The sequence below is a fragment of the Anomalospiza imberbis genome, chromosome 36 (genome assembly GCF_031753505.1).
Source record: "Anomalospiza imberbis isolate Cuckoo-Finch-1a 21T00152 chromosome 36, ASM3175350v1, whole genome shotgun sequence".
In the NCBI taxonomy this organism is placed as follows: Eukaryota; Metazoa; Chordata; class Aves; order Passeriformes; family Viduidae; genus Anomalospiza; species Anomalospiza imberbis.
This window is the reverse complement of record NC_089716.1, coordinates 907535-920250: the sequence shown is the minus strand read 5'-3', so window position 1 is coordinate 920250 and position 12716 is coordinate 907535. Positions and strand designations below refer to the sequence as shown.

The 12716-nt window shown below is 60.1% G+C and overlaps 1 protein-coding gene and 1 pseudogene across 1 annotated transcript; one reads left to right on the top strand and one right to left on the bottom strand.

Annotated features, from left to right (window-relative positions):
- LOC137464098 (uncharacterized) overlaps positions 1-12716 on the top strand; it is a 1364046-nt pseudogene that overhangs the window by 451655 nt on the left and 899675 nt on the right.
- LOC137464111 (H-2 class II histocompatibility antigen, I-E beta chain-like) lies at positions 9141-9995 on the bottom strand. Its single transcript, XM_068175419.1, has 2 exons — positions 9764-9995; positions 9141-9202 (listed from the first exon to the last, which is right to left on the bottom strand). The coding sequence occupies exons 1-2, from the start codon at positions 9993-9995 to the stop codon at positions 9141-9143; spliced, it is 294 nt and encodes a 97-aa protein (XP_068031520.1).

Sequence of the window (12716 nt, the reverse complement as noted above, 5' to 3'; positions counted from 1 at the left end):
CCGTTCATTTTCAGTCCGTGGCAGTTCTGTCTGCAGAGCGCCGCCTCACAGAGTGTCCCCTCACAGTTCCCGCCCTCGGCCTGGCCCCGCCCCTTTCCCCTCACAGTTCCCGCCCTTGGCCTGGCCCCGCCCCTTTCCCCTCACGGTTCCCGCGCCTGGCCCCGCCCCTTTCCCCTCACGGTTCCCGCCCTTTCCCCGCCCCTTTCCCCTCACGGTTCGGCCTTCGGGAACGGGGGAGGAGGAGGAGGGAGGGAGGAAGAGGCGCAGCGGCAGCCGGGAGCGGCCGGAGGAGAGGAGAGAAGGAATCGCGGGGCCCTGGCGATGCCAGAAGTCGCCGCAGCCCCGGGACCATCGCCCCCCATCCCGCAGATGCCCGGGGAGGGGGAGCTCGGCCCAAATATCGGGGGGTGCCTGGGTTGGGGTTTTTTGGGGGGGATGTTTGGATTTGGCAGGGCTCCAAAGCCGAGCCGCAGCTGGCCCTCGGGGGACATCGGGGGGTCCCCGGGAGGTGTTTTTGGGTGGTCCCGGGGCCAGCAGTGGCTTCTCCCAGTACGAGCCCAGTTCGTTACAGTATGAGCCTGGTAACTTTTTCTCACTCCCTGCAGGATTCCAGTCTCTCCCAGTTTGATCCCAGCTTATCCCGACCTGTCCCGGCCCCATACCCGCTCCTTCCGCGGGCAGCCAGGGCTGCGGGAACGGGGCACCGAGGGTGTCGCTGCTCCTGTTAAAGGAGGAGGAGGGAGGGAAGGGCAGGGCAGGGATGAAGGAGGATGAAGAGGTGCAGCTGGAAGGAGGGAGGCGTGCAGAAAGCTGCATTCAAGGCTCTTCATTGATTTCTCATTGTCCTGCTCGGAGCTTTTGGAGTTTTGTGCCAGAAATCTCTCCCCTCCCCCACTCACCCACAGGGCTTTGGGGCGGTTTTCCCTTTTTTGGGGAAATCAAAGCGATGCACTGATGCTCCGAATTAGGGGGCAGTAGAAGTGGGGCTGCTGGGCTTCCCGCAGAGCCGGAGGCAGCGAAGGCGAAGGCGCAGGGCCGGGAAAGCCGTGTCGGGAGGTGCGGAGCAGTTTGTTGGTGCTGCAGATCGATGCCGGCCCGGGCCCGGGCCCGTTCCAGGGCTGTTCCTCATCTCCGGCTTTGCCCTCCCACAGCCCGGGGGGCCCTGAGAGCGCGGGGCGAGGCTGTGCCGTGTGCAGAGCCCGCCCCTCGCTGCCATTGGCCGCTGCTGCCGTCAGTCGCGGTTCTGGCGCGCTGATTGGTGAGAGCGGGGCGAAGCACGGCCCCGCTGGCGGCCTGAGGGCGGCCCTGGCTCGGCAGCGGCGCCATTGGCGGAGCGTCTGTGCGGGCCCGGGAGCGGCGGCAGCGGCCGGAGCGCGGGGAGGCGGCATTGGCGGAGCTCGGAGGCGGCCCCGGCGCAGGTGGGAGCCGCGCCGGGTTCTGCGGGGGCTCGGGGCTCGCTGCAGGCGGAGGGGGCGGCAGGGGGCTCCGGCGGCTTGGCGGTGCCGTGTCCGGCCCGTGCCGGCCCTGGGCTGAGGGCGCTGCGGGAGCGGCTGCCCGCGGTCTCCTTCCCGCCGCTGCCTGGGCAGGAGCCGCTGCCGGAGCAGCGCTGGCTCGTCCCGGTTGCTGTGGCTGGGACAGAGGTGGCTGCCCCGTGGCCGGGCCCGTGCGGGGAAATTCCCGTCGCCGGAGGTTTCTGTGGCCAGAGGAGACCGAGGAGTCCTGTCAAAGTGACTCGATTGCTGAACAGAGGCAGAGGCCGTGGGGCATTTGCCATGCGCTCTCTGCCCTTGTTGTAGCACGCTGCCTCCTTTGGATGCTCATTTTCCCGGCCGCATCTCCCTCTGCCTTTGCCCACTGGCTGAGGGACTTGGAAGGTTCAGACTTCCCGATCCGCCTGGGCACAGGGATGATCCCCCCTTATTTTAGTGAAGTTTTCACAGCATTCTCCATTTGCTGTTTCCCTTTGCAGCTTCACCCATTTCTGTTGCAGAGTCAGAGATCCTCACCATGGGCTCTGCCTTCAGCTGTGCAGATTCCATCTGTGCAGGCAGGCAGAGCTTGGGGTGAGGGGCAGAGGGAATCAGCCCAATTCCTGCCCCAGGCAAGTAGAGGCAGGTCCATTGTCCCCACTTTGCCCCAGCAGTGTTAATTTGCATTTCTAAAGCTCCTCTGCTGGCTGCCTGGAATGCAACTTCTCTTCCAGAGCAGCCTTCAGCAGCCTCACCAGTGACCCCCCCCAGAACCTGCTACTTTTTTTCATTTTTCCTTCAAATCAACTATTTACTGTTTATGAGTTAAAGGGTCACCTTTAAATCTCTTCTAATTTTGCAAAATGCAGCCTAAAGGTGAACGTCGAAAAAACCAAACCAAAATTTTGGTATCTCTCACACAAACATACACAAATAAATTCCAAGGCAATTAAGTTTTTTCTACTTCTCCTCGGAGTAGAAACTCATTCTCTCATCCCTGGCCGAAACCTAACCGGCAATATAGAAGTAGGATTATTACCAAAAATAGTCTTCTGCTATAAAATTTGCACTGAAAGTGCAAGAAAAAAAAAAAAAAAACAAAACTCCACTAATATGTTTAGTGTTCAAGTCAAGGCATTCCTTGATTCTGGCCAGGATCTGCAACAGAAATCATTCCATCCCCACATAGCCCGGGTGTGCAGAGAAAATCGTTCCATGACACGTGGGTTTAACTGGATTTTTCCCATACTTGATACAGTCTGAACCAATCTAAATCCATTGGTTTAATGTTCTGTAGTTTCAAGTTGTGCAGTTTTTAGTATCTGGGTTCCTGTTGGACCCGGATTTCTTGGCTTCTGCTGTTCATCAGGTCGGAACTGCTGGATTTCCTTCTCAGCCTTTTCCAGAGCAGGTGTCTCCAGCTCTGCCGGGGGCAGTGTCTGGGGTAGGTGTTGGTTGCTGTTTGCTGCTGGGCGTTATTTTGTGGGAATCTTTTGGGCCATTCCCAGTGTGTTGAGATGTTAAACTCATCTCCATTGAGTGGTGGAACATCCCTTAAAAAAACCTTTACCATTTCTATCCCCGAGGCCAAGGCAAACCAAGGCTGAGTAGAGAAATAAAATGTTAAAAATGTTAAAGTCTATGACCTGGTGTATTTTCCATCAGTGCAATCCCAGGCAGCGCAGTGTGTGAGTGTGGCTGAGACCCAGGGTGGAATTGTGCCGTTGTCTTCGCCAGCAGCTGTGGCAGTGCAGGCCCAGAAAGCACTGAAGCTGCAGCAGTGGCAGCAAGGATTGGCCCCGGTGGCTGGAGATGCCAAAGGAGGGTGCCCAGGCAGAGGATTTGAGCAGAGGATGTGTGGGCAGGCCCAGGGGCTTGCCCCGCTGTGGAGCCCTGGCTGCTGCTGCGCTGCCTTCAGTGCAGGCTCCGTGGGGGCCTCCCATGCTCCTGCTGCAGGCGGGAAGTGCAAATCTCCGGGGCTTCAGAGCCCTGGAGCCCAGGCTGAGGGGTCCCCCCGTGCTCAGCTGTGCTGGGGGCTGTTTCTGGCGTCAGGGACACTTGGCATGGGCCACGCCACTTGGCCACCAGTGGTGCTGCTTTGGCCTCCTTAGGCAGGGCCCGATGTCCTGCTTGGATGTTGGGAACAGCAAAGTGCCAAGGCAGGCTCTGTGCCAGCCCAGCTTCCTGTGGGAGAGATTTCACAAGAGACAGGACTCTGGCCACAGACTGCTTTAAATGTACATCCCTTATCCCCACCCTGCACTGGGTGGAGAATTACCAGGGTAAGGAATTCCCAAGATCAATTGCAAGGGAGAGAATTGAATATCTGCCCTGGGTCTGGCTCCTCTTCTTGCCAAAGCCAACGGCAAAAGCCGTACTCATGGCATCTTGGTTTACAGCCCTGACTGCTTCCCAGGGGCTGTTTGGGTGGGCTCTCCCCTGCCCAGGAGGGCAATGCCTCTGCCAGGTGCTTGTGGCCGACCCCGTCCCCTGGGTGCTGGGGCCCCCTTGGGCCCTGGGGTTGATCCCTGAGGGGCTGTAGGAGCTGTGCCATGGCCTTTGCCTTCAGCTTGGCCTTTTGCTCATCCCTTCTTGCATTCAGCTGCTGTGCCTTTGTGCCCAAGTGCTCCAGGGCTGCCTTCTGCCACTCCTGCAGCCGCGCTCACTGCCTGTGTGTGTTCATCCTCTGAGAGCTGCTGAGCTTTGTGCAAAGTCTTTCCTTTCTCCAGCGACCCAAAGCAAATGCTTAATAGAAAATCCTGATCCTTCCATGTACAATCTACATTTCCCAGATGTGTCTTTGTTTTCCTCCTTGTGCTCAGGGTCCCCTCCCCAGCCCATATCTCAGAGCCGGTCCCTGTCCTGCCGCAGTGTCCAAAGGCGGCCCCCCCGGCGTGCAGGGCCGGCAGCTCCACGGGGCCGGGCAGCGGCCGGGGCGTCCCGCAGGCTCCTGGGGGCCGGGGGCCACTGCCGGCCCTGCCCGGGGCTGGTGGGGTCAGGCAGCGCCGGGCGCTGAGCTCTGGCTGCCCCACAGCCCCGGCCCGGCCCCACAGCTCCCCACAGGCCCCCAGCCCGTGCTCCCGGTCCCGCACCTCTGCGCCCAGTGCTGCCGCTGCCCACCACAGAGAAACCCCCTGACATCCTGACCTCCTTCTTTTCCTCTCCGGGAAACCCGGGATGGAAAGGATCTGGATCAGCGTGCAAATACTGAGCATAGAACAGTGCTGAAATACATCCCAGTCCTCTGTATTTTTCTCTTCCTCCTCTTCTCCATCATACATTTTCTCACCACATAAATTCCTCCTGCTGCTTCTTGCCTTCACCATATTGCTGCACACTGCCCTTCACCTGATCCCTTCCCAGCACACCAACACCATCCATCCCCTGTTGTCCAAATCCCTTCTCCACTTCCCTTATTGCTCCCCTGGCTGTCCATGTCCTTAATTACCTCTGGGGGAATGTGCAAACTACCTCAACATTCTCCCAAGGGACCCTTCAGAGACATTTTGGGATCATCATCCCTTTGGCCAGGACCCCTCCCTGGCTTTCCCTTTTCTCCCCTCCCTGGGTGCCCTGCCATGTTCACTCCCCGAAGATCCCAGTGCACTCACTGCTGAGATTTTCAGTGCTCTCTCCCTGCTGACTCTTCACAGACCCCCCTGATGTGTCCCTCGTCTGTCTCCTGGTCACTCCCGGGTCCCCAATCGATCCCCGGTGCCGCCGCCAGCCAAGGGAGCCGATCACCCAAAGTGGGTGAGGCACCTTCAGCTGCACTCCCTGCCCGCCTTTGCGGACGGTGGAAGGAATTCCGGATGAGCCCCAGGGTGTGCGGGAAAATTGACATCAGCAGAGGTTTCTGTCCACAAAGCAGACAGAGGAGTCCTGTAAAAGTAATTTCATTCCTAGAAATGGGAGAGGCCGTGGGACATTCCCCATGGGATCTCTGCAGTTGTTGGAGGACACAGCCTCCTTTTCATCCCAATTCTCCTGGCCCCATCTCCCTCTCCCTTTCCCCACTGGCTGAAGTACTGAAGAGGTGCCGACTTCCCAATCCACCTGCTACATACCCCCTTCATATGCACCCCAGTATTGTATAGCAGAGGATATTCCTGGCTCTGTCAAGTCTTTGTTGTTCTTCGGGAAGTTCATGAATTGAGCAGGACCTTGGCTGAGCAGCAGTCTGTGTCATCAATTGATAACATGTCCTGAAACCGATGGCTTCTCCTGTCACTTCCTTATGCACAGGTGCCGGGCCGTATCTCGGAGCAGATTCACATCATCTGTTTGTAAAGACACTTTCCTCTTGTTCCTTTCATGGGGGTCCCCCGTTTGCGGGACATCCCCCCTGGAGCAGGGTGTCCCCTCTTTGCTGCAGCCCCAGCCCTCAGGCAGAGCTCAGCCAATCAGAGCGCAGGGCGCTGATGACTCACCAGTTGCCAGGCAGACTCGCAGCTCCCAGCGTTCCCCACCTGGACCCCACCTGCGCCCCCCCCTCGGCCCCATCGCCCCCGCGAGGGGAATTTGGGGAGGTGGGAGTGGGGCAGCGCCAAGGCCGGGCCCCCCCGCGCTGTCCTGACGGGAGCGGCTGCAGCGGGGACCGAGTGCGGGCGGAAGCGGCCGAGAGCCCAGCGCTGCCCCAGCCCGACCTGCCCCAGCTCCATCCCTGCCCCTGCGCTGGGATGCTGTGGGTTTGGGGGGAAGAGGGAGCCGGCAGTGGGTGCTGGGCCTGGGGGCAGGAGGAGAAGGGAAGGAGAAGCAGGGTTGAGGAACAAAATGGTCAAAGGATGGACGTGGCAGGAGAAGGTGGGATTGTGCCAGAGAAGGAGGAATAGCAGGAGGAAGAGGAGTGTGAGGAAGAGCAGAGTCACAGGAGGAGGAGCAGAAACAGGAAGCAGCACAAGGTTCCACCCCTCCCTGTGTCTGCAGCCTCCCCCCAGCCCCAGGAGCGCTGCTCCCCCCACATGCAGCAGGTGACTGTGGAGGGGGATCCAGGAGTTTCACGGGGTGAATCTTGGTGTTTCTGAGCTTGCTTGGGCCAAATGTTGGTGCTTTGGTTTTATGTGGCAGCTGAATCTTTATCTTTTGCAGGAGGTTTTTGCTGACTTGTGATGTTTGGGGAGTTTTTGATCTGTGTCTGGAAGTCTATAGGATTTTTTAGGCTGACTCTTGGTGTTTTGGAGGTTCTCACAGACACAAGATTCCCAATGATATGTTGATATGAACCTTGGCAAGGAGGAACCTCCAGTCCAAGGTGCTCTCCTCATGTTTTTTCCTCAAAGCAGGATTTGTCATTCTCAGGGTGTGGCTGGATGGAGGAGGAGGAAAAGCCCCGAAGATCCTGCAGGAGGAGGGGCTGCAAACCCAGCCCAGGGAGCTGTGGGGAGGAAAGAGCCCCCCTGAGCCAGGAAGGTGGCTGGAGATCCAGCCGGAGCACTGAGCTTGTGGAGAAGCCTCATGGCAGGGAGAAGCCCCACAAGTGCTTGGAATGTGGGCAGGGTTTCAGCTGCAGCTCCAAGCTGATCCGGCACCAGAGGATCCACACTGGGGAACGGCCCTACGAGTGTGGGGAGTGTGGGAAGGGATTCAGCCACAGCTCCACCCTGATGCAGCACCAGGTGATCCACACTGGGGAACGGCCCTACACCTGTTTGGAATGTGGGAAGAGCTTTGGGTGGATCTCAGACCTGAGAAGACACCAGCGCATCCACACCGGGGAGAGGCCCTACGAGTGTCCCCAGTGTGGGAAGAGGTTTCAGACCAGCTCCGATCTCCTCAGACATGAGCGGATTCACACAGAGGAGAGGCCCTTCCGCTGCCCCGACTGCAGGAAGGGCTTCAAGCAAAACTCCCACCTCACCAGGCACCGGCGCATCCACACCCGGGAGAGGCCCTGGGAGTGTGGGGAGTGTGGGAAGAGCTTCTCCAGGAACTCAAACTTGACCCAACACCAACGGAGACACCACTAAGGGAAGCCGTGTGAGTGCCCCGAGTGAAGGAAGAGCTTGGAGTGAGGGCAGAGCTTCATGGTCTTCTCCAGCTTCGTCCCCCATGGGAGGATCCAGGCTGGATGATCCCCAGTGACCCCCGTTGGGCAGAGCCCTGGTGCCCCCGAATGGGGAATAAAACAGGGAGGAAAACAATGGAGCTGATAAAGGGGCCGAGATCTGAGGCCTGACTGAGCAGAAACTGTGGGAGATACAGACACAGTTTAAGTCTCCCTGGGCAAGAAGTGACCAAGCAACCTGTTGTGAGACTTTGTGATAAGATAATGTTCCCAGGTGCCGTGATGTCATGAAGAATGCGTAACCAATGGGAAATTGTTAGCAAACATCGAGCCCTGTCTGAGCACCACCCAAGTAAAACCCTGTATAAACACCTGGTACCCTCAATGAAATTGGCTTCTGGTCTAAACTCGGCTGTCCCCGTCTCTCCATCGTGGATAAGCCCTGTTGTGGGTGATCCCCGTTGGGTGGGGGGAAGGTGTTGGAGGGATTTCTTTCCCTTCTCCTTGTGCTGCTGTGTTTGGTTGGTAATAAATTCCCTCCGTGTGCCCAGGCTGGGTCTGTTGCCCCCCTGCCGGGGGCAGAGTGACAGCAGGGCTGGGGGGACACAGAACCCCCCCGAAATCAGCGCGGGGACAGAGACCACGGGGAGGGGCTGTGGCCGGCTGCGGCTCAGGAGCTCTGTGTGCAGAGAAAAAGGGGTGACACTGGGCTGGGGGCCCCGGGGAAGGAGCATACACGCTCTGGGGGAGGGGGGACGCCTCTCCCGGGACCCCCCTGACCTTCTTGCCCAGGTAGAAGCCGAGCCCCGGCGCCAGGAAGATGAAGCCCAACTCGGAGTCCCTCATCCCCATTGGCATCTTGCTGCAGGCAGCGTCTGGCGACATCTCTGGGGGATCTGCAGGGGTCAGGGCCCCCCAAAACCGCTCACAGACACCCCACGCCCCTCCGAGCACCCTCCCAGTCACCCCCAGGCCACCCAGGACCTCCTGAAACCTTCCCAAGATCCCTTTCCAACCCCCCCAGCACCCTCCAAAGCCTCTCCCATTCCTGTCAGGATCCCACCACCCCCCTTCCAGTTTTCCCCTACAGCCCCAGGATCCCCAAACCCACTCCCAGTCACTTCCCAGCCCCACCAGGACTCACCCAGACCCCTCCCAGTCTCTTCCCAGCGCAAACAACCTCATCCCAACCTCTGCTTTTCCATCCCCAATCTCCTTCCAGCTCCTCCAGGCTCACTCCAATCCCTCCCAGTCATATCCAGCGCCCCCAAACTCCCTCCCAGTGTCCACCAGGACCCCCAGAACCCCATCCCACCCTCCCCAGCATCCTTCAAACCACTTCTCAGCCCTTCCACACCTCCAAGCCCCTCTCCCAGCTGAAACCAGGCTGTCTCCAACTCCCTACCAGTTGCTCCCAGCACATCCCAGTGGCTCTCCCAGCGCCCCCAATTCCTCCCCTGTACCCCAGTGCCGGCTCAGGGGGTGCTCCAGGCTGATGTGCTCCACTTGGCAGCTGCAGGTGACCCCGCACTGGGAGTGGGGTGTTTCCAGCAGCACCAGGAGCTGGTAGGTCCAGTCCTTGTTGGGGACCATGTCGGTGGCCACCACAGAGAGCTCCTGCTGGCCCTGGAACCACCTCAGCTGGGTGTGGGCATGGTAGAAATCCATCACGGAGCAGCCCCGGGCTGGGAGCTCGAGGGCAGCAGCAAGATGGATACGCTTGGGGACACTGGGAGAGAGCGGGGACAGACTGGGATCAGCTGGGGAAAACTGGGAGGGAGAGGGGAGGTGTGGGGTGGCCTTGGGAGGGACTGGGAATGGACTGGGAAGGACTGGGGTGGCACTCAGAGAGATGGGAGGGGATGGGGAGCACTGGGAGGGAGGATGGAGGTCTAGGAGTGAACTGGGAATGAACTGGGAATGGACTGGGAGGGACTGGGGCGGCACTAGGAGGAACTGGGAACGAAGCGCGCGGCACTGGGAGGCCGAGTCCAGTGCGGGGCACTCGGCGCTGCGGGTCTGCCTGGCAACTGATGAGTCATCAGAGACACGCGCTCTGATTGGCTGAGGGGCGGCAGCACCACGCTAGGCTGAGATGGACAGCCGGGAGGCACTGGGAGAGACTGGGATGGACTGGGAGAGCCACGGGGGTCAGTGGCAGGGACACAAGGTCTCGGGGATGGGCACAAGGAGGGCTGAGGGCTCTGGGCCGATTCCAGGGAGGTTTTGAGGGGCTCCAGGGTCATTGCCAGGGCAGGGCCCGAGGGGACACGCTCTGCCCCGCGCTCACCTCGGCGCTCCGTGAGGAACGGGCTGAGATACTCGTGGTTGTACCGGCACAGCCAGTCCGCCGCAGCCCTTTTTTGCTCCATACCGTCTGGGTCGCTGTTCCAGTACCTGGCTGCTGTCTCCCCATAGGGGGTGAACCCCAAAAAGTGCCCCACGTCGCAGTCGAACATCGCGTACTGCTCCCGATTGTAGATGAACCTGCTCAGGTACCTCACCTTCTCCGTGCCGTTCATGAAGTGACATTCGGACTTTTCCACGTACTGGAACACCCCTGTGTGTGCAGGACACAGGTCCGGGAGTGCCCCCCCAGCACCCCCAGAGCTCCGGGATCCACCCCAGATCCCCACTCCACACCCCCTGTGCCCCAGTGCATCCATGGATCCCTCCTGCCCGAGCTGCCACTTCCTCTTTTCCATTCTTCCCCCCTTTGCCCTTCCACATCCTCTCCGCTCCGACTTTCAGCCTCTCCCCAGATGAGTTTTGGGGTCCCATTTACTCCTTTTCCTCTTTCCCAACCTTTTAAACATAATTTCCCAAAAGCCCAGGCCCCCTTCCCGCTCAGTTTTGGGGTCCTACCCTCCCCTTTTCCCCACTTTCCCACCCTCTCCCGACCCTTCCTCACCTGCCCCCAATCCTCAGCCCCTCCCGCTCTTCCTTTCGGGGTTCCCTCCTCCTCCTGCCCCTGCAATTTCGGGCTCCCACCGCCCCCTTTTCCCCATTCTCCCCCCTGTCCCACCGCCTCCCGCCCCCCCCGCTCTCCCGAGAGCTCCGCGCCCGCAGCCGGGGGGGCTCCCAGCACCACCAGTGCCACCAGTACGGCCCCAGCTGCCGCCACTCGCCCCATGGCCAGCGCCGCCCAGGGAGCACCAGCCCCAGAGCGGCCGCGCTGCGCTGGCAGCACCAGTCCGGAGCAGCGCGGGCTCAGCAGCGCCGCGCGCTCTCATTGGCTCCGAGCACTTTTGGGCACCGATTGCCGAGGCTCTGCCGCACAACCGATGACTCCTCAACTCCTCGCGGTCCCATTGGCTGCAGCGCGTTTTGGCTGCGTTTGGATTGGCTGAGCGGTTCCGGGACGCTGCAGCCCCGGCTGGGGCTTTTCCAGGCACGGGGAGCCTTGGGGCGCTGCGCAGCTGGGAGCTCAGCTGTGCCCAGAAATGTGTGCCCGGCTGCGCGGGGTCTCAGGGGTGCCCGTGGCGAGGGGTGACGCTGGCCCCATGCCAGGCACCCCCCAGAGCCGCTCTGTCCCTGCCCCCCGCAGCCGCACAGGGACAGAAAATGGAACCGAGGGCTCCTGCCTGGGGACAAGGAGCGGGAGAGATCCCTCAGCAAATCCGGCACGGGCACAACAGACCCGGCCCGGGCACAGGGAGGGAATTTATTACCAACCAAATCACACCAGGACAAGGAGAGGGGAAAGAAATCTCTCCAACACCTTCCCCCCACCCAACCGGGATCACCCAGAACGGGGTCACCAGGGCTCTGCCCAACGGGGCTCACTGGGGATCATCCAACGTGGATCCTCCCATGGGGGATGGAGCTGGAGCAGCGCACGAAGCTCTTCCTGCACTCGGGGCACTCACAGGGCCTCTCCCTGGTGTGGAAGTGCTGGTGAGTGACGATCCCTGAATTCCACCTGAAGCTCTTCTGACATTCCAAGCACTCATAGGGGCATTCCCCAGTGTGGATCCTGTGGTGCTTCGTGAGGTCAGAGGTCCCACTGAAGCTCTCCCCACCCTCCCCACACTTACAGGGCCTCTCCCCAGTGTGGGTGTTCTGGTGTTCCATCAGGGTGGAGCTGCAGCTGAAACCCTGCCCACATTCCAAGCACTTGTGGGGCTTCTCCCTGCCATGAGCCTTCTCCACCAGCTCCGAGCTCCGGCTGGATCTCCGGCCACCTTCCTGGCTCAGGGCGGGGAGCTCTTTCCTCCCCACAGCTCCCTGGGCTGGATTTGCAGCCCCTCCTCCAGCAGGATCTCCGGGGCTTTTCCTCCTTCTCCATCCAGCCACGCCCTGGGAATGACAAATCCTGCTTTGGGGAAAACCAAGGTGGGAGCGCCTTGGAGTAGAGGCTCCTCACTGCCCAAGTCCACCCCTAGAACTCAGCAGGAGTCTTGTGTCCATGGAAATCTCCACTATATCAAGGTTCAGCCCAAAACAACTCTCCCAGGAGTTCCCGATCTCTGATCTCTCCACTTTTGGCGTTCCAGAGGTTTCCTTTCCTTGGGATGATGGGGGTCCAATGGCTCCAGGGGTTCCCCCTTCTTCGACGTCCTGATTAGGTATGATCCAAGAGCTTCTGCGGGTCCATGTGGTCCCTTCTGCCCTGATGCTCTACTTTGAGGTCCCAGGGGTCCCAGGGGTCCCTCCTCTCAAGGCTCCCCCCCTTTCCAGCCAACTGGGGGTCCCTCAGCTCCAGGATCGCCCCTCTCTACTCTCCCAACTCCGGGGGTCCTAGGAGTTCCTCTCCTCTGCTCCCCCGGGGGTCCCCAGGACCAATGTCCTCCCCCTGGTGATCCTGGGCAATGGCCACGTGGACTCCCAAAGATCCCCCCAAGGGGCTCAGCTCTGGGGTCCTGCAAGATCCAAACCTACACACACACACACAGAAAAAAAAAACCCCACCCATCCCAGGGTTTATTTGGGCCTCCCAGACGATATTTGGGGCTCAATTCCACAATCTGCAAGCTCCAAACACACCCCAATTAAAAAAAAAAACCCTCTCAGGGACCCCCCGACAGATTTGGGATGAGCTGCCCCTCCCCTCTCACCTGCAGGATGAGCTGGGGGCGATGGTCCCGGGGCCAAGGGTGCTGCGGCCACAGGGGGCACTGGAACCTCCTGTTCCTCCTCCTTTTCCTGCTCCTGCTCCTCCTCTTCCTGCTCCTCCTTTTCCTCTCTCCCTCCTCCTCCTCCTTCTTGATCCCACCTCCTGCCCAGTTCCTGCCTTCTCTATA

What these genes read in the sequence shown, in the direction of transcription:
- LOC137464111 (XM_068175419.1), bottom strand. Translation starts at nt 9,995, where the DNA reads ATGAACGGCACGGAGAAGGTGAGGTACCTGAGCAGGTTCATCTACAAT. An exon ending in GTTCCTCACGGAGCGCCGAG is followed by an intron (nt 9,203 to 9,763) that starts GTGAGCGCGGGG and finishes GCTCTCTCCCAG; the next exon opens with TGTCCCCAAGCGTATCCATC.